Source organism: Amblyomma americanum, chromosome 9, assembly GCF_052857255.1.
Source record: "Amblyomma americanum isolate KBUSLIRL-KWMA chromosome 9, ASM5285725v1, whole genome shotgun sequence".
In the NCBI taxonomy this organism is placed as follows: Eukaryota; Metazoa; Arthropoda; class Arachnida; order Ixodida; family Ixodidae; genus Amblyomma; species Amblyomma americanum.
The window spans coordinates 135020619-135046786 of NC_135505.1; the positions used below are offsets into that span (position 1 = coordinate 135020619).

The following is a 26168-nucleotide window of genomic DNA, read 5'->3' on the forward strand; positions in this document are numbered from 1 at the left end:
ACATGCGTTATAACTGCTACACGGCGGTTCTGGACATTTAAACAATTAGTCTTGAGTTGTGCATGATTGAATCCATGTTCCAAACTTGGAACAGAACACACTGCCTCATCTGACCTTCATCATGTGTAATATAAACAGTTTGATCTTATGCCTGCCCTTAGTTTCACTAGATATTATTTCCATGGTTCCCAACTAGCTTTTAGCTAGGGATCCAGATGTTGTTTCAAACATGCTTTGTATAAATGTTCACAAATAAAATAAAATTCAATTCAATTGATTTGTTAGGAGCAAGTGGCCAGACAACTGTAAAGTCCTGCAGGGACCCCAAAGAATTTGCAAGCCCATATCAGGGAACCACAGCTTTGCAAACACTGTCTTTTGACATTTTTCCCTTATCTTGTCCCACAAAGAGGCACTCTGTTCTGTGTACCTCGTAGGATTGCTAAGCCTAACAGCAAACCACTGCTGTCTTTCAATTATCTCCATTTATCGGAGCAGCAACACGATGAAATGACCTTTCTTTCAACGCATCCGTGAAAATGAATGCCCTGCTATCAAAGTAGCAACAAGCCCACGTTTCGCATTCCAACAGTTATCTGAACAAATGACTCGCCCAGGGCCTCGGGCTGCCTTTGTAAGCGCAGAATTTGCTGCAACGAATGCAGAAAAAAACAACGAAAAGCTAAAAACAAAAACAGCGAGCATTCCAGTAGTTTTGTTTCCCTCACCATGCCAATGGCGCTTGGGTCGAACGGGTTCCAAGGGACATTCTCTGGGTAGTGTGCTAGGACCTTGCCCTTGTAACAGCGGTCCAACGGCGTAAAATGCAGGTGGTCGCCTGGGGACAGGACCCAGAATTGAGACATCAAGAAAGCGCCAAATGTTGTCAGGTAGCTATGATAGCACTCAGGCAAAGAAGGACACTAATGCGCTGAAAAACACACTGTTTATCTGGCCAAACATGTGCCGTCAAAAGAAACTCAGCTTGACAGCAGTGATCGCAACATAAACACGCCACACAGTGGTTTGAACGACCGTCGTTGTCAGCTGTCCTAAAGTCAAAGATGAAAACAGCAAACTTTCGAGATAAGGCACATGTATCGCAGGAACTGCAGCATACGACCACGATCATACTATGTGCCATGCCACGCACTTTGTTCGCATCTCACACAGCAAACAGAGAGGTGACAACACTGCATCCTGGCAGTAATGAACAAATAATGAGAGGAAGCAAACATAGGTCTTTGTGGCAAAGTCACTACAGGCACAATTACAGGAGAAACTACAATGTAGTCAGACCAGGAACACAAAAAGGATGACATGGAAGGCCCAGCAAATAAACCAGCACTCAATGAAAGCGACCAGCTAGGAGTAATGAACAGAGGACTAAAGAATAAATGACAACTCGTGTGGTCTCATAAGCTTTTCTTCAAGAACTTCTTGGGTAACATTTGTTCTCCACGTAGCACGATAGGAATAGCAACAACTCCCCTCTGGCTCAACCCATAAAAGTTTTGTGTTGTTACATTGCTAAAAGAAAGGGAAAGAAAACAAAGAAAAATAACTTGAATAACTTCTATGAAAAGTGCTGAAACGAATGGTAAAAGGTCTTCTTGATTTGGCTGCACTTTCTGCACCAGTTCAGGAAGTGCAGCACTCTCGCACTCGATTTGAGAGTGCAGCTTGTGCCACCTGCACTTCGGCACTCGATTTGGCCTCGTGCTACAAGAGTTCTTCTGCACTGCTGCACTAGCCTCCTGGCGAGTTCTCTTCTCGTGCAAGTAGTGCAAGGTGATTGGCGCGCTCCGTAGCAGACGGTTCCGTGGCCATGCTACGGTGACTATGCCTGTTTCAGTGAGCGGTGTTGAGACCATGGCTGAGACGGCCGCGTACCCGTGAAAGATGCGGCATCTGCGCCGGGCCCTCACCAAACAGCTGAAATGACAGTGCGCGTAAGTGTGTGTATGTGCGCGTGTCTGTGTACGTGCGTAAGCGACTGGCTGTCATGGCGCAAGTACGTACTGCGTATGGGTTCTCGTCTTTCTGTCCAGCCTCGCACGTTGCTTACACTATTTCTCTTTTGTGTGCAATTATTATTATAGACGCAGCACGGTGGAGCGCTTCCATAAGAGGCAGATTGTGAGATGATTTATAATACGTGGGTGATCGCAACGTTTGTGACTCGCTGCGACATCAGTACTTCCGCTTACGACAGCGACTGGGCTTGAGGTCGCCGTCAGCCCACATCTTCAAATTGCCAGTTAGCCTCTGACAGCCACGTCGCTGTCACCGTCCGCCGAAAGTTCAAAAATAGTTCAAATATTGAGTTCAAATATAGATCAGGCAACTCTTGGCGGACAACCGCAGTCACTTTTCGATAGAACGGAAGCAGCCTGAATCACACGTATGGACTGTAAAAGATTGTCTCGAGCGGTACTCTGAATAACCTCTCGAATTCATTGTTGCCTCTTCGAAGTACCCATTGAAGCAGTGGTCTACCAGCCTGCGCCACTTTGCACAACGCAACGGAAAGAATGGTGTCAAATTCTTCACCACTTTTGGAATTAACAAATTTTATAGCCGCTCCACGAGATGTGCCACTTCGAGCAAATTTGCACAATGTTCAATGCACATAGCACAATCTCACGCATATGTGAACACACGCGACAAACATAAACACATGGCTGCAGCAGACGAAAGTTACTGCACTTTTGCACTCGATTTGGCCGCTCCACCGACAGCACTAGTGTCGGGCTACACTCGCGCTGCAAGAACTGGCACTACACTGACACGGCACTTTTGTGAACTAGTGCAGAAAGTGCAGCCAAATCGAGGAGACCTAAAATCATAACCAATTTCACACCTGTTTGTCCAAGATGTCATGGATTGTTCCCTCTCACAATGATAATTTTTTTTTCTTTGCCGCTCTACTATGATAGTCGTCATGCCAATTCCTCTCATACACATCAATAAATGTGGTATGTGAATCACAGCAAACTGTGTACAGCTCATGCGTGTCCTCAAAGCTTTTTTTTTCTAGGGATCTAGAGCATTTGATTTTGTGAGGATGTACAGGTACAACGTCCACTGTGCTTTGCCCTCATGCGATACTCAATTATAGGGCCTTCAAGGTATACAATAAAAGTTAAAACTACCTGCCACTTTCACAAGTGCCTTTCACATGTGCCCCCAAAAGAAGGCGCTCCCAATTCCCGCGATCCAACTTGGTCCCAGCATATTAACCAAATTATTCTTCTCAATGCCTTTTTAATGGCTAGTTTGCAATAACCTTGCCCTCGCATCTTCCTTGCCAAACTGCATGCCTGCAAAAGAATGTTCAGTCTCAAACTCATGGGTGTTAGCACATTTTTATTTACTTTTTATTTTTTTGCAGAGTATACCTCAAAAGCCCCAGGTATGAGATATTAAAAGAGGGATATACGTTAAAAAGCTATGCGATATACCCATTTATTCACACCTATGTAGACATTCGTTTTCTTCAGCTATCATATTGGATGAACGTAACAAACTAAAACTGCACCTTCGCCTTTTCACGCTTGCCTCCACAGATAACAAGGTAGCATGCCTCCACCACAGTTTTTTTTCATACTGTGACCCTGGACAATAACTTTGTCTGACAAGCTTATCGTGCATGCCAAAACGCTATTCTAATGCAGAGTGCCTACAATGTGCCCACACAATAACATTTTGAAAGTTTGTTTTTCTGCATATGACGTGGGCTGGAATGATTTTCTTGCCCAAGTCGTCATGTTAATGAATGTGCATCAATTGATGTTTGCCAGTTAAAAATAATTTTTAACACATAACACCCTTTACGTGTAATACCGTTTGCTGTGAAGGATCTCATATATTAAAGCTTCAGAAAGCTAGACTTCTTTTATTTTCACAAATTAAAGGCTGCATCTATTTCTTGAACCCAGATTATTCAATGGTCAACTTCTGAACTCTACGCTACCGCTACTCACATACTGAAATGAACAATGCTACAACCATCACTTGCTAGCCCTGAACAGTGCTAGAAATTATTCAGCTCCTCACTTGTGAGTTATGCTGGTAGTCAAAAATTTTCTGCACTCAGAGTCCCAGTACTCCGTACAAAGCAAGGCACGGTGTTTAGTGCGTGGCTATCAGTGGCAAAAAATGCATGTATTAATTTATTTCATTACCTTCAGGGTCCAAGAACATAACAATTTTGTCTTCCAAAAAGTTTTAAAACAACTCTTGGCAGTCATTCAAAGCTAGAAAGCATGATTACGTGGCCTTCAGTAGAATGCAACACACACATAAAAAAAATCTGAACGAGTGAATTAAGCGTAAAATAGCTGCAAGGTGAATAAACCGGCCAGATAGTGCATGTGGTATCATAATTTTCTCAGCACCGAAAAACATTTTTCATTACAACCACCTTGAGTACATGTCAAGGGTGGCGAATAATCTGTAATTATCGACCGGCATCCTTCGCAAATCACAAGGGAGATATTGGAGGCGCTAGAGATTGATAGGACGGGCAGTGGTTGCGTAAGCACGCCATCAATCGGCCTTTCAAAAAAGGAGATGATGTATCTGAGCGGGTATCGAGCGATATGACTTTTTGTATGCTGCTGTCATTGTTAGTTTCTGTCTTCCCCACTTTCATGTGCCTATATATCTTTCGATGTTTCTAATAAACATCAGTTGGAAGTTAGCGCTTGTCCTTCGCCTTTCTTTGCGCCCGTGTTTTTTTCGCACTTTTCGTCTTACAATGCATTACCAACTAGCCCGCACCCACACCTTACTAAGCAAATAATGCTGCGCAGGTTAAACACAAAATCAAAGATGAAATGCAATGCAGCTGCAGGCAATGCGACTGAATTCCAATCCCGCCAAAGAACGACCTGCACAGCTGCTGCCGCTATGTCATTTCAGGAAGTTAACAATGAAAACACAATACATGATGATCTCAGCTGTTCAGGATGCAGCAAGTGTTTCACATGTGTCACCGCGGAATGTCGTTGCCATGGCAACTGTGAAGCTGGTGTGAGTCACGAAACTAGCTACACAGGATGTGTATAGCTTCCTGCTCAGGTGAAAAGCGTGACGCCATGGCCGACCACGGCGTGAAAGTTCACATTTCAGTTATGGTTAAGGGCACAGCTTCCAATACGCCGGTCACATAAATAGGCAACCTTCATCAAAGCCCGTTTTATACAGCAATGCGACAGCTACAACAACTCGGAGTTCAGGTAATCAATTGGACTAGCGCTCGGATTAACGCAAACACCTTAACCTAATTAGTGAACACCCGCGTCTGCGATGGACGTTTCAGGGGAGCTAAAGAAACTACAAGGTCGATTCAAACGCGGCGGTTTAGAGAATTGCCATGGACCAGCGAGCAAATGACGCCTCAAGACATACAGAGACCAAGAATTAAATATAGCACGCGCCCGAGAAAGTTCGATATCTGGGGCGCACTGCACCGGGTGGATTACTGCGAGGGGGAGATTCGATTAAAAAGAAAAAAAAACGCACGTGCGCTTAACGATGCAGCACGCGAGCTGCTTTGCTCAACCAACAGTGCGGGGTTGAAGGCACATTCGCGGGTGGAAAAATGCTGCACCTGACACCGCTCACGCGAGCAAGGAATTTCGAAATCCGGGTTGCTCGGAGAAAGTGAAGAGAAAGTGGCGAGTTCACCTCTGACAATGCGCTGTCGCAGCGAGAAGCTCGCTTCCTGGCGCGGCCGACTTGTCGACGGGTCACGCACCGTCGCGGAAACCGTTCCGGCAGTAAAAAAAAAAAAATACCGAGCGCTAGCGAAGGTTACTGGGCTGAACGACCAGAGAAGGGCCATCTCAGAATCACACCACACGCAAAAAAAAAAAAAGTTTTCGCGAAAGACCACGCAACTACGTTGTTCGCAGCATCAAGGTGTGCGAGTGACGATTCGAGGAAACGGGCCTGAGCGAAACAGCAACACACAGTCTTCTTTCCGCGCAGTTGCAAACTTGACAGAATTTCCGCCGTTCTGCGAAGATAGGGAACTGCTTCGGCAAGCAAAACACAGAAGTACACTTCTATAAGAAAATCCCACTTCTTAACGCCTCAAAGCACAGCACAATTCTTTTTTTTCTTCTCTGCGCCAACTGTGGTAGGGACATACAGAAGGGTCTTACCCGAAAGCGCGTCTGGTTCGAGGCCCGACTCGAGGTCGAGTCCACACACGACGAAGTAATCGGCTAGGCGTTTCTCGGACGCGAAGACCGACCCCAGAGAAGTCATAGCTCGGTGAGGGGAAATTGAGACACAACTAGGCGCCCGGGCCAGACATTGTTTTCAGCTCGCCAGCCTCACCTCCGCGCCGCCATGTTGGAGAGGCATTTAACGGCGCCACCGCGCATGCGCGAGCAGCGCCTGTAGCGGCAAAAACAAAACCGCGCACACAGACCACAAGCGCGCGAGAGTGCGGTACGTGACATGGCCGCCCTCAGGGCCTTGTCGTCAGCTGACTTTGCACGGAAAGTTTGTGTCGCCTTCGTCTCTCGGAGTTCTTGTTCGCTCCAGCGAATATTTCCGGGCTCGAGTACGCAGAGGAGACTGCTTTCTGTGACTGCAAGGCTCGCATTATCTTCTGTGAGCTTTTTATTTTCCTCCTAAGCTTTTGGTCGCGTGTTGTCCTTCACGTGTTGTGATACGGATATGGGACTTGGGTTCCCGTGGGAACCCGCGCTGGTGGTTCCGAGGATTTGGCGATGCGTGGTGACGTGCGTTTAGTTGCTCGATAGATAAAAGGGCGCAGAAAGCTTATCGGTTGAACTTTCTGGAACACCGCGATTGAACCCGCGTGGTCTTGAGTTTTGAGTGTGTGCCAAAAAAACACTCGCGATTTAGCTCGCGCGATCTTGCTAGACGGAAGAAAATAAAGTGGGTCCGAAGAAAACACGCGCAGAAGCAAATCACTTTTTTTTTTCGGCCATTATTTTTCTCTCTCACGGTGCCACGCCGACCTGTTGGGCCACCTTTATATTTTGTCGACAGCGCGCTAGCAGCTTTCGCGAAACTACATGGTATGCTGACCGGTTGCGCCAATACCGCTGCTTTCACAGTGATGCCGTCGTTGTTTCTGAGTTGCCTTGTGGTCGTTGCGCTCTTCCAGAGTTCGAAAACATCTAACAGCAGCAGCGACGAAGTGTTCAAGGCGCAGAATGCGACAGCGTCGGACACCAAGCCGACCATCTTTTCCAAGATCCTTGATGGAAGCTTGCCGGCCGACATAATTTACAAGGACGACAAGGTATGCGGAGACGACGAGAAGAATCTCGCCGAGCAGTCTGATATGCATTGGTCGAACTGGTTTTATGCGGCAACCCAGATCTCGCGTTTGTAGGGCAGTGCATTTACGATGAGCTGAGTGGTTTCCGATGAAAGTGACCTCTGCCAGCTGAAAGCGCTGGCCTGCAGGCCAGTCAGCGCGGGTTAAATGCAGTTTTGTTGGCGGCTTTGCTGGCTGTTATTGTTTAGCTCTAGCAGACCTTTAATAACGTGCACGTGGACTTACTACATCTGCAGTTCATTGAAGACAATGTAAGAAAAATGTGAGATAACCAAGTGTCACTGTGAAAACTGAACAAGGAAGTGGTTATAGGGTATATGTGTTGTAGTTAACGAAAGGCTTTCTCATTGTAAGTTTGGCTGCAGAAATGAGTTGCATCACTAAATTGAATTTCAGAAGCGTCTGTGTGCTGTGTGATGTCAGTGCAGGTTAAAAAGATCCCCAGGTGGTCGAAATTATTCCGGAGCCCTCCACTACGACACCCCTTTCTTCTTTAACTCCCTCCTTTATCCTTCCCCTTACGGCCGCGGTTCAGGTGTCCAACAATATATGAGACAGATACTGCACCATTCCCTTTCCAGAAAAACCAATTATTAAGTTTCTCTGAAGACATGTTTGTACATGTACAGAGGTCGGATTTGATATTGTACATGATGAACACGTAAATGCACCTAAAAGTTGTCCTGTGTCAGCTCTTGAAGCCGCTGAGCGAGAAAGAAATTTTGACGTTGTTGGAGTGAAGTGAACATGTAGAGCAGGTTATTATGTGGGTAACATTAGCAGTTGCAAAGAGGTGCTGCTGGAATGTTTGAAACCATTGCTTAAACATTTTGAGCAAGGGGTGTTGTCACACCTTGGTTGTAAGCCTAGTGCAGTGTTTTGAAAATCGATCTGTGTTTTCTTTGTGATACAACTGTGGCTGTCTTTGAACTCTGAATGGCACTGCATTCCTTGTCAGTGGCATGAAACAGTCAGTGTGAATAGACTCTGGTTGTGGTAACTCTGGCTTGAATTGAGGTCGACATCTCTTCCGTTTCTTTATCTTTTGTTGTGCAGTGCATTGCCTTCAGGGATGTGAATCCACAGGCCCCTGTCCACTTTCTGGTCATTCCGCGGAAGCCGATTCCCATGCTGGACTCGGCCACCGAGGCAGATGTTGCGGTAAAGTTAGCTGCCCGCCCTTTCAAAACCTGTCTACACATCGCAGACTTTACCAGAACAGATTGTCACTACAGATATCATAGCACTTCTCCCGGCCACGGCAGTCGCATTTCCATGGAGGCGAAATGCTAGAGGCCCGTGTACTGTGCGATATCATTGTGCATTAAACAACCCAGGTGGTCGAAATTATCTGAAGATCTCCACTACGCCATCCCTCATAGCCTGAGTCGCTTTGGGATGTTATAACAGCATTCCAGTTGTGATGTGCTCAGAGAGGATTTGTAGATTCGATCTTGGCCATGGTTGCTGCGTTTTTATGGAGATGAAGTGCATTAAAGCTTGTGTGTGATATTGGTGTACGTAAAAAGACACTACATGGTCAGAATTGGTCCAGAACCCACCAATACATGTATTACATCCCACAGTGAAACTCTGGGGGCGTAGAAATCATTTAGTTATTATTTTAAGTGGTAGTTGTGTGCACCACTGACCTCATGAAATGAACACAAAGCATTATTTGCTCTTAGATGTGCTGATCCTAGCTTGGTTAGTGCTCGTGAAACTAATTATTGTCTGCTGAGTGTATTTATTAAAGACTTTTAAAAAGCCTTACCTTTGGTAGTAATGCAACCTCCTTGCATGCTCCTAGTAGTTGGTGAATGCTGCTTGTGTTTAGCTTGTTGTGTTTGTGGTGATAAACTGCTTGGTGTAAATCTCTTGTCAGAACAACAACCTAATGGTAATGAGCAGAAGCAATGGAAGCTGGCGCTAGATTGTACTGTTCATAAGCTTGGGTGAGCTTAAATAACTGGATACCTTTGAGCAGGTATTGGGAGTGTCCATAAAGAGAAAGCACTTTGTTGATGTGGAGCACAATGCTTCGAGCATATCATGTGGTATGCCAAGACTGTGTGGTCTATTGGGTGGTCGAATGCTAGCCAGGTCTGCCTTGTTAGTGGAGAGGATGCTGTGAACTAGTTAGGCTCACCTCGGTATTGTAGCAATAAGCTCTTATAGTAGTAGTAGAAAAGAGTGACGAAAGTGCTGGCATCCCAGTTATACTTTCTTTCAGCATGTGGCTGTCTTAGCATTTGTGATGAACCGTGGTTGCAAATTAGACTTCCAAATTATATAGTCACCTTTGCCTGTTAGTAAAGTGCAGCGATAGTTGTAATAGGTGATGGCCACGCTTGTTAACCCAGTCATGGGTGAAACATTTGTTCCATAGACCTGTTTGCATATTTGCCTGCAGAGCCTGTAGCAATGTCAGTGTTGACAGTTTTGGTTGATTAGCTCTTAACTGTCATCTACCGCTTGAAAATCGTTGTTTCCTCATTCATTCTCGTCATTAAAGGTACTGCTCTGCCACCATAAAAGGGCAAATTTCTGTGATGCATACATAGTTAAGGCCTGTAGTTTCCCTTGGTTCTGTGAAAAATTTCGGATTTAAGCATTTTTAGCAGAACTGTGTGTTAACAGCCGCATTTTCATTTTTGGTGCTGTTTTTGTTAGACATCAGTAGGAACAACAGTATGATAGAAAAATTACGAATATACCTTATTTGTCCAGGCCGCGGCAGTCGAATTTCGATGGAGGCAAAATTCTAGAGGACCATGTACTGTGCGATGTCAGTGCACGTTAAAGAACCTTTGGTGGTCGAAATTTCCGGAGCCCTTCACTACGGCATCCCTCATAGCCTGAGTCGCTTTGGGACGTTAAACCCCCATACGTTGTTTCCTCATTCATTCTCGTCATTAAAGGTACTGCTCTGCCACCATAAAAGGGCAAATTTCTGTGATGCATACATAGTTCAGGCCTGTAGTTTCCCTTGGTTCTGTGAAAAATTTCGGATTTAAGCATTTTTAGCAGAACTGTGTGTTAACAGCCACATTTTCATTTTTGGTGCTGTTTTTGTTACAGACATCAGTAGGAACAACAGTATGATAGAAAAATTACTAATATACCTTATTTGTCCAGGCCGCGGCAGTCGAATTTCGATGGAGGCGAAATTCTAGAGGCCCATGTACTGTGCGATGTCAGTGCATGTTAAAGAACCTTTGGTGGTCGAAATTTCCGGAGCCCTTCACTGCGGCATCCCTCATAGCCTGAGTCGCTTTGGGACGTTAAACCCCATAAACCAAACCATACCTTATTTGCATGAATATATCATGAGGGGGGAGTTGGACAACTTGGGTGAAATTAAAAAAAGAAAAATCTTAAAATCTGTTCAGGGCAGCCATAGCTGAAGGCCCCCGAGAAAACACAGATGGCATGCTAGAATACAGAAGCTGTGATACGTCGACATTTTTGAAGGGCAATGCATCAGACATGCACACCACATTTAAGTGAAGCCAAGCTTAATTTTCTTTAACGCATACATCCTCCCATGCAGCAGCAAGTACTGTCACCAGGGTGCTCATGCTACTCTGTGCTTTGAACTGCCTAGCCCTGCGCCGGTTCACCATTATTTGCTTCCCTTACTCCACTGAACTTTTTCAATTCTTTGTCTTTCCCAATGGCCAGCACCGCCTTTTTTCCGCATCCATAGCCTTTTCCTTTGCAGTTGCATGTCATGTGCTTTGCCCTGGGGTAAGTAAAGAGCTGGCTTCTCCTCCTGGAAACTCTCAACCCTAGTAGTGAAGGTTCCTTTAGCTACGTTGAAAACCTCAGGGGAAACAAAAATTCATGATGGTACCTTGGTTCCGAATACAATGGGAGAGGGACATTCTAAAGCACTATTATATCTCCCCTGGGGAATTTTGCGGATTCTTTGTTTTCAGTTTGCGGAATTCATAATTTTTTGTAGAGGAAGTCAAGGGGCCTTATACGCAGTACATATGGAGTCATATGTATTTTTTGTTAAAGTTTGTTATTTATGTCACAACAGTGTTGTGAATAGCTTTCCTTTGGCTGTACGAGCTGTAGCCTATTTTGGCGCTGTAACCTACTCGTTGGAATAGAACATAAGATTATAATTATGATGAATAGTTTGCCCTTGAGCAGATTACCTAACCACAAAACACCTGAGGTTGCACAAATAATAGGCTTGGGATGGGTAGCTCAGTTTAATGCCACTTTAATACGAAGAAGAATGCTGGTTTTACTGCCATATTGGGAGCTTGGTAGCAACCAGCATGCTTTCTGCTTTTACTTGGCATTTTCGTTCTTGCCAGGGTCCGGCCATAAAACTGCGGTCTAGCAAAAACCTAGATCTGTATTGGTGATGCAAGTGGCTGCCTTTTCCAGCTTCTGGTTTGTGAATGGCCAACCTGCATCACCATACCCAAATTGTTGTGTTGCCCCTCTAATAATGGGTAGTGACCAAATTTTTGTGCTGTTTGTTTTGCAGTTCTAGTGCAAATTTGTGCGTGTTATATTTGGTTCCTTATTTATGTTCCAGCTGCTGGGTCACCTGATGCTGGCAGCTAAGAAAGTGGCTGCACAAGAAAAGCTTGTGGATGGTTACAGGCTAGGTATGGGTTAGGTCTTACCTTTAGTTTGCGCATGCCACTTTTGCTAACCGTTCAACTACACTGTGTCTTATAGTTGCTGACACTGAAATGAAACTACAGCCGATGCCAGTGAAATCGGGCTGGCTGAATTCATAAAACACCTTAGACATAAGAACTGTTTGAGACTGGCCTGCGCCTGTGGTTTCAGTTACAAGTGGTTCTGTTTGGTGGGAAAAATTTGTGTGCAGGGCATGCAACTGTCTCTCTGTGGTTTCAGTTGTTGCGACAGCCTGGCTTACAATAGCCAAGACGGCAGTCAGTCGTGGACTGCTCTGACAGGCTTGGGGAATTAATCACCTTGGCTGCTGATGCTAGCGGTGCTTTCACATTGGGTAAAAAATGGATTTTGAGATAGCACACCTAACCATTGGTTTTCAAATAATCATTGCAGATTGATATATCACTATGGTCATTTGCTGAAGTGCAAGTTGTGTGCAGGATGGAGTGAGGAAGTAATGTAACTGGCCATTGCTGCTTCCGTGGCTTGGAATAAATTTTCAAACCCTCAACTTTAAATAGACTTAGTGATTCAGTCTTGTTAAAGAAGCCCCATTTCACTGCTTTGATCATCATGGCAAATGCCTTGAAGACAATATAATACTCAGTGTTGTCTGCTGTGTCCCAGAAGAGCCTTTCTTATATCTTCGACAGGGACGTTAGAATCAAGTGTACAATGTTTAACTTTTGCAATTTTTCTGAGAATAATTTCTTTCTTCTGTTTACTTGTAATTTATGTCTGTGGGTGCATTGCCTCATTTCCCAATTCTGACTGGTGCTGCTGCCCCCAGCAACCTGGCTCCCACTACTGTACTGATGCAGGGGCACTGGGCACAGTGCGTGTTAGTGTGAATGGTGACACCCCCCCCCACTTGTACTGGCTGCAATAGTGTATCATGTTAACATAATGGGAAAGTCGAGAGAAAGACCCCACTTTTGCGTTGTTGTTTGCAGTTGGTATGCATCGTATAACCTGACTGATATCTGCACGGAGGTGCAGTCACACACGAGAGGTGGACAGCGGTAGTTCAAGGCCTGTTTAAGGATCACATATTTTTTTTACTTTGTCATGGGATGAGAAAAGTGGGGTATTGAGCAGAAGTGCATGTTATGTCTGAATACACAAAATATCTGATGGCATTGTTTGATACACATTGTTTCATGGACACCTATGTATTGAATTTTATTGTGAGTATGGCCGCTTTTATGGTATGACTGCATTGTTGGCTTTGTATTTGCCACATACCAGTGGGTTCTTCAAGAAAATAACAGCTAAGGATGAAAGTAACTAGACTTTTAAAAAACTATTTTTTGATGCGTTCCAAACACGCATATGGACATATACAGTAAAACCTCATTAATTCGACTCCAGCTGCAAACATGGTCCTGGCCAACACCTATGTAAGCCTTATGGAGGATGTTTGCTGAGGCAGTAGCATTTGTTTTTATTTATTTGGTTTTGCAGTGATCAACAACGGGAAGCAAGGCTGCCAGTCTGTCTACCACCTCCACCTGCATGTCCTTGGTGGCCGCCAGCTGGGATGGCCGCCTGGATAACTAGTGAAAAGAATGTTGCCAAAAAGTTATACTTGCATCTACACTGTTACATTTTACTTTTGTTAGAAATAAACTTGCTAAAAGCTTTTATAGCAAATTTTTTGTGTACCATATATATACTCATGTATAAGCCGCATTTTTTCATCAAATTTTTTCAGTTGCGCGTTATACATGAATCCGGCCTATAGCTACACATTAACACACTGTGGTGCTGCTGCGACTACTGCGTCAGATAATGAGAAACCTGGCGACAGAGACGAACATTTTTTTTCACCATTCATCGCCGCTTCCGCCCTAATCGCCGTCGGACGAGCTGAGCTCATTGGCACTCACCGCTGTCAGGCTAGCTCGCCTCATTGGCATGCTCCCAAAGCTGTTTATGGTCTGTGCCATCCATGGCGTTTGACAGCACTGTGATTCTATAACATTTTGAGATGGTATCCACTAACAACGAACGCCGCGCATGCAGAATCCAAGCACACACTTGCTGGAGGGACGCTCGCTTCAGCCGCCCTCTCTGAGTTGTTCCGTGGTTGCCGGCGGCCATCCACTCGGTGTAGCACCGAGGAAATTCCGTCTTGAATGGGCGGTTAACGCAAACATCGAGTGGCATCAGCACGCTTTCCAGGCCAGCAGGAATTACGGCCAAGTCCATTTGGCAATCTGCTGCAGCCGAGTCTTTACTGAGTCTGTTAGCTGCCCTCTAAAGCTGTCGACCACAAGAAGGGCTTTGCGATGTGCAAGCCTCCTGGTCGGATTTGCCACACTGTTTTCAGCCAGTCTATGGCCAATTCGTCGACATCCGACATTATTCTTTCACCCGGACTACGATATTTGCAGGGGAACTTCTCTCTTGGCTTGAGTCTTTCTCTTAACGACAACGCAGGGCGGAAGCTTCCTTCCATCGGCGGTGATGCATAGCATCACTGCACCTTTGCCGTTAGGCGCCAGTAGTACGCACGGAGACACCTCCACCGTGCAATTTTCAGCGGCATCGAAGCAGACGGTGGTCTGATCAGCATTGCCTATACCTGTGAGAGGTCGTACTCATGCGCCCTCCGAAGTGCGTTGATAAAGTGATGACACTCCATTTTTCGGTCCTCGTATTCGGCTGCCAGCTTCTGGCATGTCGTCGTTCGACGGCGGGTGGATAGTTGGTGCCGTTGCTTAAAGCGTTAAAGCCATCCTCGACGAGCTTTGAAGTCCGCAGGACGAATGTTCATGTGCTGAGCGATGGCGATTACTTTCATGCGCATCATTTCCGTAGAGACCGCGAAGCCGTTTCTCCTAGTAGTGCGAACGTACTCGATGAGGTCCTCTTTAAGTTTTGGGAACTTGCATTGTTAACCACGGAAAGCCTTCCGGGTTCGGGCAGTGTCGGCATGGTCTTGCATTTGCATACACGAGCAGCGAACACAATTTTCGTCGACGTCAAACTTGCGCCCGGCCTCCCGTTTACCGTGTTCCTCGGCATAATTTGCCACTTGAAGTCTGAAGCCTGCAGTGTGGGACCGTCTGCGCTTGACCATTGCTTTTTGTTCGCGTTCAGAAGCACGTAGCCTGCCACACGACGGTGCACGCAACACGGGAAATTTCGGCGAAACGGAGGAAACCCTCCAAGCGGACGCGGATGCTCGCCGACCAAAACCGAAATCCTGCTGCTCTACACGACCGCGGGCCGTCACAAAAAGGGGAACCCCTCTATACAAGTGAAGGTCGACGGCCTCCGAGCACCGGAGATACAGAAACTCCGCATTCTGGGAATGTTTCTCCAAAGCAACGGCCTCAATACAGGGATAGCTTCCGTGATTACTTCGTTATAACCGTAACTTCGTTATAGCGCGTGTTGACCGAGCTTTTAAGGGAAATCGTCATTCCTTCGTTATATCCATTATTTCGTTATAAACAGTTTCGTTATAGCGAGGTTGGGATTCATTTCACTAATCTAGACGCACACGCATTGAATATAGGCGAAAATGAAGCTACTTTCTGGGCTTTTTGGTATTTCATACAAGCGCAAGGTTACTGTGGGTGAACAAACAAGCTTATTACAACACGCGTTTCCGGTTTCTCGCCACACTTTTCATCGCAGTCTGCCTCGGCCATTTCTTTGGAAGAAGTAATTGATGAAACAGATGTAAACTAAAATAAGGTGCAGCCCTTTTTCATTAAGGCACACATTGAGAGTACCAACAACATAGACAGTAAAAATAGCAGGGACGCCAAAAGAAGAATACAAGCTGATTTCCAGGCTATAGGGCAATAGCGACTATAGTAAGATACAACTTAAAAAAAAAGACCAGTTAACACTGGGCCATGGTCGACTGAGTCCTGTAGTGACTATGTAGGATACAGCTTTAAAAAGCAGCATTCAACACTGGGCCGCGGTCGATGGAGTCCTGTATTACTCCGCTAACCAATCAGAACACTAAACAAAATCAGCTCTTTAATGTTCGAATTTATTAAACGAGCCATTTATCAAAATTTTAGAGCTTATAATTTTTTTCTTGTGATTGGTTTCTTGTTTAAGTGACAAGAAAAGTTTTAGCAACGGGCTTTTTTTTTTCTCGTGGAGGAATTGTGCGCGGCGGCCCTAAATGTGGGCGGAACTTCACTGCAGACAAGTTATACCCGACAGTAGGGAGTGTACAAAGTATTTCCCGCTACTGTCAATAAATCAGTTATTTTAGGTGCCCAAGAACAACCCAAAAATCTTGGTGCTGTACGCCGTACGCACTTACAAAAATACATTCATTTTCCTCAAAGGACTAATAATAAAGTTAAGTTCCTCCTACTAATACAGCAGTGTTGAAAGAACTCGCAGCTTTGTACATTGTAACTACATTTTCGTTCGTTTCAGAAAGGAATACGTCCCAAAAATGTCACGTGCCTTTTTACAAGAGATTCTTTGTGCGTTCATATATTTTTCTTTCGTAAGTTCGTTGAGGAATAAAATGCTGTAACAAAGATCCATTGTTTGACTGACGAATCAGACACGCACTATAATTAGAAAGTTTAGCGCCGAAACACAAGACTGACAGTGAGGCTCACAACGCGAACGCAAAAGATGCGCTCGTGTTGTGTGCCGTTACTATAATAATAATAATAATAATAATAATAATAATAATAATAATAATAATAATAATAATAATAATAATAATAATAATAATAATTGGTTTTGGGAAAAGGAAATGGCGCAGTATCTGTCTCATATATCGGCGGACACCTGAACCGCGCCGTAAGGGAAGAGATAAAGTGCCATTACTATCCATCGTGTTTCCGCGCTAAACTCTTTAATAATGCGTTACCAACTAACCCAACACTCTATCCTTATGTAGTCACGCGCATGCGTCGGGTCGATTGATTCACTCGTGTTTCAAATGTCGCATTGACACCCGAGGTTGCAAAAAAACGCAGCGAGAAGAATGACTCGTATGTCGACGACCCACACACGATCCCGACATTACGAGAGCGACTATTATCACGAACAGCGAAGCAGGGACAGATGGAGACGACATGAGATCTCGAGGCGGGATACATGAGCTGGCCCGTCGTTCCCCAGTGGCGCAATTGGTTAGCGCACGGTACTTATACGACAGTGCTTCGTGAGCTATGCCGGGGTTGTGAGTTCGAGCCTCACCTGGGGAATATGTTTTTTTTTCTTTCAGCTTTTCATGTCTGCATTCACTGCAGCTGTGCATTTAAGGGCGAGGGAGTTGTCGAAACGCCTCCTCTCTGGACTGCGCAATCGCTGCAGCTGCGCATTGGAAGGTCGCAGTCGGGCGAGGGGGTTGTCGAAACGCCTCCTCTCTGGACTGTCCGAAACCGGTTCCACCGCCACTTGCACCGTGTTAGTGCGAGGTGTTCAGGACAGTCCAGTGAACAACATGGCAGCACCCAGGGAGCCCTTATTGCAAAGGCCCATAAAAAGGCCAAAGCTATCGACTTTGCTGTCATTCGACGCCTAAAACTTGCCTAGGCAAAGGTAGAGAAGTTAGGGTCTCGTTAAAGGGACCCTGACCTGATTTTGATGGGCATATTCTAGTGCAACAAATCTGTAGAGGTGATCGTCGTGGGTATTCGAGTCAAATGTGAAAGCTTTGCGCGGGCTCTGTAATTTAAAAATAATTTTTAAAAATCGCTGCTCGCAGTAGGTCGCAACCGATTGGGGCGCCACGCCTCAAAGCGCGTCCCCTACCCCGATGACGTCAGTGGGCAGAAGAGCCAGCGTTCAAGCTCGTCCATTCATTCCATTCCAAAACCTTTATTTCCACCAGAGAAGAGGCTCCCCTACTCCCCATCCCTGGCACGCAGGCCTAGGGGTGGGGGCCGGGAGCCTCGCATCTAAAGGCAGGCATAGAGTTCTTGGTCTCTTGCGGCCTCCAGTGCCAGGTGAATGACTTTTTTCTGCACGGCGGGGTCGTCCCGTCTGCCCACTGACGTCATTGGGGTAGAGAACGCGCGGGGAGGTGTGTCGCCCTAATCGGTTGCGAGCTACCGCGACCAGCGATTTTTAAAAATTATTTCTAAATTCAGTCACGGATGTGCAAGGGCACATACACTGATGATATGCGTCGGCACAAGATTGCTCAGCGTAGACGGCATCAAAGTGACTATTACGGGAAACACGATGAGCGCGTCCGACACGCAGAGCTTTGTGACTGGAAGTGTGATACAATTTATGACACAAGGAATGACGAGCGATTTTCTGACGACAGGTTGGTGCGTCCCTAAACTGCGGAGGGATTTTTGTCAAGAAGTCGGTGGCGAACGTCCGGCTGAGCTGATGAGCTGGAGTGCAGTGACGTCATCAGTGACGTCGACAGAACGAAGCTGTAGGGGAGTGACGTCCGCAAACCGGAAGTTGCGTCACCAAACCAAGTTCGCCTGTGTGAAGCCTCGAACTGCCGACTGTGGCACGTGGCAGGCAATGCACGGAAACAGCTCGGAAAGACCAGCTGGATAGCACAAGCGCCGCCTGTCGCTTCCAGCAAAGACAACAGCTTCGACTGCTGTCGCATTGGCAACACATAATTGAGTTACGTGTCCCTGGGCCTCTGATTGGCTGGCGGGCAGTGACGTCGCCAGCCCGGAGAGATCTCATGGGCTGGAGGGACATGACGTCGCCAGACCACCGGCAGTGATGTCATATCAGCCTAGTAGGAACGTCACCAAAGCGTTGAGTAGCCATTGGCTGTACTAAGTGACGTCACCGAACGGAAGGAACGTCATCACACTAGCAGTGACTCACCATACCTGGTTCGCCTGTGTTGAGACTCCACCTAACAACAGTGGTAGGTGGCGTGCGTACGAGTAGAGCAAGCTGGGTCCCACAAGCCACACCAGCCACTTCCGGCAAAGGCATCGACAGCTTCGAACGCTATCACATTGTCAACACATAGTCAGATTAGGTGTAGCGGTGTTTTTTAATTAGCTTTTCCTCTATAGCATATGACACTCGCCACGACTGCGGTAGGAATTACCACAACGCCATCTTTATCAAAGTGCGAAGCCATCGATGCGGCCATATTCTTGAAACTGCAAAGTTCGTTTATCTGGTGAAACCTAAATTGGAAACACTTTCTTTTTTATCATTTTAACAAAACGCCTCCGTGTTGTTTTATAGTACAAATATCAGCAATGCTTTATGCAACATTCAACCAAATACTGTAGAAAGATATCTTTCCCAGATATTCTTGGGCAAACCATGGCCGGATCATGGTATTAAAGCTTAACCACAAGAACTACTGACGTGTGGCGTCAGAAATGAAATAAAGGGGATAAAGAGCTCATGCTTCAGCAAGACAGGTATGCACCGTTGTTCCATGAGAGAATAACATACCTTGATTCATGGCTCGGGTAGCTACGGGTAATTTTTCTGATTTCTTATGACATCTCTGAAGGTTGGCTTATATCATAAAAAAATCGATTGCAGCTTGTTTTAATGAGCTGGAACCACTCGAAAGCTTTAGGTTAATTACCGTTAAGAAGGAGGACTTAGTAATAAAAAATACATGATTGTTTCTTGCCATTTTACTGGCACGATCACTCAGGTGAGGCAGTTGCTGTTCATCTAGATTATAATTTGCTTTCACCGCCGCTTGAGTGGGAAACGAGAACTCAGAAGAAAGGCTAAGCGAAAACAAGATTTAGAGGGACGTTTATTAGAAGAGCGGCAAATGCCAGTTGCGAGCACAAAAATTTTTTTTGACAACGTTCGTGTCAAATAGTTTATTTCAAACATTTTTTTGTCGTCTTGTCATCGTCTTGTGACCTCTTCAGGAAAAGAAGGCTCCTCGATCATGCCTCCGAGACACTGCGATTTAATCTCAGAGTGGTCATGTGCTCCATGCTGTCGCTGGTTTGCACCAAGATGACAGAATAGGTGATGACAGACCCCGCAAGCTGCAACACAGAACTCACGTCGTTTTCTTGATAGCGAAACACCCGATGTGAAAAAAAAATTGGCAGTGTCTTAACTTAGCTAACCCTGGAAATCAGCGAAAAGCAAGCACGCTTGCTAAGCGTCTCAGGCTCGTCCATGGCAGCTCCGCTACACGCTCGCGACAGCCGTTCTATATATATACCCACACAACCACGTGGCTATGACGTGTATCACGCGGTCTTACGACACCCCCATCGGATGTCATCACGTGGCTTCACATCACCCCATCGAATGCTCTTAAGGTCAAAGGTCAACCCAAACGTCACCCAATGTCAAAGGTTAGAGGTGAAATGCAAAGGTAAAGGGTATACTAAAGGTCATGGGTCAAGGTCAGGGGTCAAGTGTTCGACACCACCATAACTGTACTACAAAGGTCATACACGGCTAACGTGGTTGGGCTGAAGGTCGTTCAAGGTCATTCTCTGGCCTACGTGACGACTGCTTTACCTAGCGTAGTGAAGCTCTTCGCTTCAGAAAGTGTTGATGCTCCATTCAGGCGGCAAGAGTTGCTCTAAAGCAATTGGTATTTCCCAGGGTTAAAGCAATCAATGTTTTCAAGCTTTGTACAAACTAATTTCAAAAAGGAGTCCTGAAAGGGCTGTGAAGATTTTGCGAGGTCGTGAGTCACGGCGACGTGGTCAGGATCTGAGTTCTCAGTGTATGAACTCATCTCAGTCCTACCAAGGACAGCCGTTGTCCTGAAAGGTCTTTCGCTATATATAAAACATGTGCTGCAGGTGGAGGTACAATTTTGTAGTTTTCCAGTTTCAAGTCGTCCGCGGCTACTCCAGGGGGTGAAACTGGCATTATTAAAGGCACGTGAACGGAACATTAGCGAAGCTCAGCACATAATTATTACCTATGCAATAAATGTTCTGATGACGTCTATGCAAGAGCTACAAAATTTTCCAAGGAGGCACAAGGGGCAGAATACTACAACAACACATCACTGAGATAAGATAACGCGATTTAATTTATTGTCTACGATTTTCCATACCTTGAAGACAGGAAAGAGAAGTCAATTTTAGTGGACTAGAAGCAGATTCGCCTTTTCTAGACGAAATAATAAAGTTACAACTATCGGTGCAAGTTCATACACATCAGAACAGATGTTTTCTTTTCAGGCAGCGACTACGAAAAACATGTCCGCGTCTGCTATAAATATATGCTCACCAGACGCGCAATATTCACCCTCAAAGACCTACTTAAATCAGAATGTACGAGGAGTGAATGCAGTCAGCCACAGCTTGTGATGAAAATAGATTGAAATTAGCTGCTGTTTTATTTTTTTTTATCTTCGATCATAATCCATCCAAGATACGCCACTTCTCACTCCATACGGGGAATACGAGGACCTGCTGGTGTATCAGCAGAACAAGAATAGTCGAACACAACGGATATATAATATACCTCTTTATCTATGCTTATATTTGGTTTCAGTACTTTTGAGTGATGTCAGCGCACTTTGAAGAATCCCATGTGGTTCATATCCCAATGGACACTGAAGATCCCTCGGATGTCCTGAGGACGTGTGGGACGTCCTGTGAACGTCCACTGAACGTCCAGTGTATTTTCAGTGCCCATTGGGATATTAGCCCGGAGCCCTCAACTACGGGTTCTACAACAGCCCATGGCAATTTTCAGGGTGTTAAACACCACATGCCACAAACCATACCGTTCTAGTATATGCACACTTTGCGAAGTAATGCCGGTACCGTCTCTTACTTCATAATTCCGTCCTGTTCATTGACTGCTCGCAGCTGGAATGCTTTACCAGAGGATGAGTAGGCTGATGTCTATGGCGATCTGTACGCAGGTTGGGTAAGGCTTTGTGCAAGGTCTTCAAGATATGACAATAAAATGAGGTTTAAGGCAGCACTTGTATCTACCAGTGTTTGCTCCAAAAGAAAAAAAACAACAACAACAACACTTACCGACACTAGAAGCGGCAGGTTCAGATTGAAAAAGTTTCCTCCACTGAGAAACATATCTTCTGGGCGGAGAGAATTGTGCAGATATGCAACCTGCGAAGAACGTAAGTAGTTAGGAAATGCTTTTTTGCGCAGATATTAGGAGATAGAGTTTTTGTATAGTCGCGTTATATAGTAAGACAATTCCCAGGCGAATGTCGTAGACAAAATAAGGGCGGATGGTCTAACTTAAAAACTGTTTATTTGGCTAAGTCTTACCCATAATCAAGCGAACTCAGGTGAGCCGTATTTAAACGCGAGGAAGAACTTCGCATAAGACGAGGAAAACACCGATAAAAATATCAAACGCCGTAGAAAGTATTGCCCACAATCACAATTTTTCTAGAGGAATCTGATCGAGTCTGGAGCAGGATGTAATGCGGTGTTGGTGCTTGCATGTGGCAATGAGTAAATACAAGCAAAGAACAAAAAAAGAAAACAAGGAACTTTTCACTGTAATATGAAAGACGAGGTCAATACGTGCGAAAATTCTGATGCTTTTCAATCCCCAAAACTTTCCATCGTGAAAAGACGCAAGGCGCATTCCCATACAAAAATTTCTTTAGGCAGTTTATAGACTGTCCATAGGCTTTTGTCTATGAAGTCGATAGATTGGCTATACACCAATCCTAGAGAATAGTCTATGGACAATACAAATACTATTGACAGTCTATGGACAATCTATAGAAATATGGTCATACACTTTTACTAGACTTTTGTCTACAGGCACTCTTGTGACTGCAAATAGACAAAATAAAATATATATATAGGAAGGCAATAGAGTCTATAAGAAGTCTATAGACTGTCTATAGACCACTTTTGTAAAGGACTTCATATTTTCTGTTAAGAAGTCAGTCAAATGAGCGTGGCAACTGGAAAGTTTCACAGTACCTGACGAAACTGCACAGGTGAGTCGTGGAACATTGTCACCTTCATCAAGCTTTCCTTCAGCCGCCGAACCTTGCCAAAAACACAAAGGCTGTGTGAAACATTTGAAGCATGTGAACATGCCGATTTTATAGAGGTTAAACAGCTTGGAGAAAACTAAACTTTTTCTTAAGCTCCCTAAAATTTCGCTAGCCCTTCAAACCCGACTGCATGTTACTCTATCGGTCGTAAGCTGTGATGCGGCAAAAAGTTGTTGGGGAAAAAAAAATCGGCAGACACACTTAAGATTTGTTAATTGTGGCAATGCGAAAGCATTGCTGTCCCAGGGTGCATTGTTGACGCGTAATGTTCATACATGCATATAGATGTTTTCTACGAGTTTATGTGTTTGCGTATGCATGTTTTGCGAGCAAACAAAAAAAAATTGCTCCACCACGCTGGCTCAGTGTTAAGGCTGCTCGCCTACTTATCCTGAGTTCCCGGGTTCGAACCCGACCGCGGAGGCAGCTTTTCGATGGAGGCGAAACGCATAGGCGCCCGTGGTCGAAATTATTCTGGAGCCCTCCACTACGGCACCTCTTTCTTCTTTCACTCCCTCCTTTATCCCTTCCCTTACGGCGTGGTTCAGGTGTCCTCCGATATGTGACAGATACTGTGCCATTTCCTTTCCCCAAAAACCAATTTTCATTTTTCATAAAAAAGCAGCTTGCCCGATAGGTTACCCTTTTCATTACCTCGTTGGCCATTGTCTGGCTCAGACGCGCGATGTCAACGAAATCGATGGTCGAAAAGAAACAGTAGGACATGGTGAGAAGAAGCTGGTCCGTAGGCACGCCATCGTCAAACGCGCTGTAGATGCATATGCACGACATGGTGAGGAGTACGACAGCCGACGTCATGATAGAGTACTGCCAAATCCCATTTAACAACCTCCTCAGGTTAGCGATGGAGGCCACGTTTATCCGGACCCTCTCCAACTCTGTGACTCCTGAAAGCTTGGCGACGAACACGTAGTCGCTATCCAGGATAGACTTGAGCGTATTTTGCTCCTGAAGGACGTAGCTGATGAGCCCTTCGCAGCAGGGTCTTAAGACAATGAAGTGCAGCATGTCGTAGATGAAGAAGAGGAAGTTGAACAGCAGCATTCCGGATTTTAGCGCGAACTCGAGGAAAGAATTGCCCTCAGCATCCAGCATCCTCACGGTGATGTTCGCGTTGGCGATTTGGTGAATAAGGAAGGAAGCCGCGATGAGGAACCTGCATTATAAAAAAATTTGAAGTGAGCACATTGAGATATTCTCCAATGTCGAGTTAACACCGCTGTTAAATCTGGTAAGGCACGGTTATTTGTCGCTTTTGGATACGTGCGCCATTTTCCGGATGGCCCAACGTCGATAACCATAAAGGAACGCGGAAAACAATGGGCGACAAAGAAGCAACGCAGAAACGACAGGCGCTCCCTATCATAGTCGTTGCTATTAGTTACATGGCACATCATTTCTGTGTTGCTTGTTGGTCGCCCTAGTTTATAGTGCCGTTTATTGGTACATGATATGTAGCCGACTAACCGAGAACAAAATATTAATCAACGGGACTACACCAGCACATCCTTTTCAAGACGAGTGATTGGTTAAGCGACACATATTTATCGGGAATGTCTAAAAAGCGGTATGGGACGCATTCCGAAGGACTTCATGGAAGTGACTTTTCCTCCTTTCTCTATTTTGCTCTTTTGTTATTTTAGTGGAGAGTTTATTCTCCGTTGCCCAGAGTAAACAACAAATCTTGGCAGTGCTTGCTTACTAAACTAAGAAGCCGTCTTGACATTCTGTTCGCGAATAAATAATTGCAACAAAATAATATGAGTGGCAAGCATTTTAACGCTAGACTTTTCACGATAGCATGTGTTGGGAAGATTGCTATGAAGCAAGTATAAAAGAAAGGTGACGTGGAAATATTCCGCCATGAAACAGTGAGCTCAGCTTTAAACGAAAAGGCGTTCATACAAAGGGAACAAGAGTGGACAGACAAATGAAACCTGTATAAAGCTTAGTTGTCACCCACGATTTAGTTGAAAAATAGAAAAGACGTCGGAAAAGAGGATTACACAATTAGAAAACACGTAGTCGTCACTATCACGAGCCAGCGAATTGGCTCTCTCTCTCTGAACGCATTTTAATCAGTGTGCTGTCTTTCTCAAACAAGAAAATATCCCTCTGGGCCTTTGCAGTTTGGAACTGTTGAGAGACAGGATAGAGTAGCAGTATTAGTTCCAGCGTTCTTTATCGTTAGTTTAAATATCGAAGAGCTACTTCTGCCATAGACAACTGTAGCGCACATTGCAGACCACGAGCTTTCCTTGGACTATCGCGTCGTAGTTCAAATCTTTTACGTGGTAAAATTAAAAGCGCATTAAGCGTATGACAAGAAAAAGAAAGGTGTAGACCCAGCGCTGACCTGCGTCACAACACAGGGCTATACATATTAGGATATCTGTTTGGTGCGGTCGGCAATGCACATACGTTGTTCAGCTCCTGAATTGTAAAAGCTTGTACACTGCCACTACCTACACGAGTATTTCCATAGATACGCAACAGTAATGGCGTGTATTATACTCTTTGTCAAAAAGTTCTGCTCCATATCAAAGGTGGCGGCTGTGTCTGTGCCGTTTTATTAATTGTCCCTTATTCGTGGATCCTTTCATATTTTGCCGCATTACAAAGCCAGCTCAACTGCGACCCCTTTAGAAGTTCCAAGCTCTCTTGGTTCCTCATTAAATGTTCAATAACTTTATTTTCGGAACACTCTCAAAGGTCTCGAAACGAGGTAGCATAATCTAAAAACCATCACACAAGTGGTTAAAGACCATTTTCATAGACAGTTACAGAATCGAACCTCAGAATATACGAGACCCGGCATCCGTAGCGGTGTTCCTTGCGGTCGAACCCAGTCCTCCTCTCGTGTTCCGCGGACTTCTTGAAAAACTCGAGCATGGCCCAGGACCCAAAGATGGCGCTGGCGATGTTCACGACCACCTTCACGATGACCACGGCCGGAATGACGACCACGAGGGACCTGGTGAAGTGGCGGACCGTGGCGTACAGACGGCGCAGGTTGTTCGCCACGAAGACCAGCTCGCCCGTGCTGAAGGCCAGAAGGCAGACGAGGGAGTAGAGGCTGTACCAGCACCGCCACGTGATGACCATGTCGTCGGTGTTGGCGGCCTGTAGGTTCTGTATGTAGAAGGCGCCAGCCGCTCGGCACAGCCATCCGTAAGGCTTGAAGCGTTCGGCCATTGCGCTGGCCAT

General features: G+C 45.4%; 3 protein-coding genes and 1 non-coding gene across 12 annotated transcripts in view; 2 read left to right on the forward strand and 2 right to left on the reverse strand.

Moving 5' to 3' along the window:
• Positions 1 to 6395, reverse strand: part of pns (DENN domain containing pinstripe) — a 57952-nt gene extending 51557 nt beyond the window's left edge. For 6 of the 8 annotated variants that reach the window (XM_077637503.1, XM_077637505.1, XM_077637501.1 and 3 more), the window contains exons 1-2: positions 6174 to 6395; positions 729 to 838 (exon numbers count right to left, since the gene is read on the reverse strand). In XM_077637503.1, coding sequence (XP_077493629.1) covers positions 729 to 838; positions 6174 to 6279 — 216 coding nt within the window. In that variant the 5' untranslated portion in view covers positions 6280 to 6395. The remainder of the gene's footprint in view (positions 1 to 728; positions 839 to 6173) is intronic. The other 2 variants (XM_077637506.1, XM_077637504.1) reach the window with 1 other exon arrangement.
• A 42-nt stretch (positions 6396 to 6437) lies between these two features.
• Positions 6438 to 13654, forward strand: LOC144104467 (adenosine 5'-monophosphoramidase HINT2-like). 2 transcript variants are annotated; one of them, XM_077637507.1, is made up of 5 exons: positions 6438 to 6630; positions 7154 to 7291; positions 8387 to 8491; positions 11892 to 11964; positions 13466 to 13654. In XM_077637507.1, exons 1-5 carry the CDS (start codon positions 6475 to 6477, stop codon positions 13555 to 13557), a joined length of 564 nt encoding a protein of 187 aa, XP_077493633.1. In that variant the 5' UTR covers positions 6438 to 6474; the 3' UTR covers positions 13558 to 13654. The 2 variants fall into 2 exon arrangements, with proteins under 2 accessions (XP_077493633.1, XP_077493634.1); XM_077637508.1 differs by lacking the exon at positions 6438 to 6630 and adding an exon at positions 6953 to 7064.
• A 3458-nt stretch (positions 13655 to 17112) lies between these two features.
• TRNAI-UAU (transfer RNA isoleucine (anticodon UAU)) lies at positions 17113 to 17205 on the forward strand. The gene is given in 2 exon segments: positions 17113 to 17150; positions 17170 to 17205. It is a non-coding gene; the product is annotated as a tRNA-Ile (tRNA).
• A 2652-nt stretch (positions 17206 to 19857) lies between these two features.
• LOC144103700 (uncharacterized) lies at positions 19858 to 26168 on the reverse strand. Its single transcript, XM_077636356.1, has 5 exons — positions 25756 to 26168; positions 23595 to 24117; positions 22864 to 22932; positions 21937 to 22026; positions 19858 to 19962 (listed from the first exon to the last, which is right to left on the reverse strand). Exons 1-5 carry the CDS (start codon positions 26166 to 26168, stop codon positions 19858 to 19860), a joined length of 1200 nt encoding a protein of 399 aa, XP_077492482.1.

What these genes read in the sequence shown, in the direction of transcription:
- LOC144104467 (XM_077637507.1), top strand. Translation starts at nt 6,475, where the DNA reads ATGGCCGCCCTCAGGGCCTTGTCGTCAGCTGACTTTGCACGGAAAGTT. An exon ending in CAAGGCTCGCATTATCTTCT is followed by an intron (nt 6,631 to 7,153) that starts GTGAGCTTTTTA and finishes GCGCTCTTCCAG; the next exon opens with AGTTCGAAAACATCTAACAG. An exon ending in CCACCGAGGCAGATGTTGCG is followed by an intron (nt 8,492 to 11,891) that starts GTAAAGTTAGCT and finishes TTTATGTTCCAG; the next exon opens with CTGCTGGGTCACCTGATGCT.
- LOC144103700 (XM_077636356.1), bottom strand. Translation starts at nt 26,168, where the DNA reads ATGGCCAGCGCAATGGCCGAACGCTTCAAGCCTTACGGATGGCTGTGC. An exon ending in CACCTGTGCAGTTTCGTCAG is followed by an intron (nt 22,027 to 22,863) that starts GTACTGTGAAAC and finishes CGTTCTTCGCAG; the next exon opens with GTTGCATATCTGCACAATTC. An exon ending in ACCTGCCGCTTCTAGTGTCG is followed by an intron (nt 19,963 to 21,936) that starts GTAAGTGTTGTT and finishes TCTGTGTTGCAG; the next exon opens with CTTGCGGGGTCTGTCATCAC.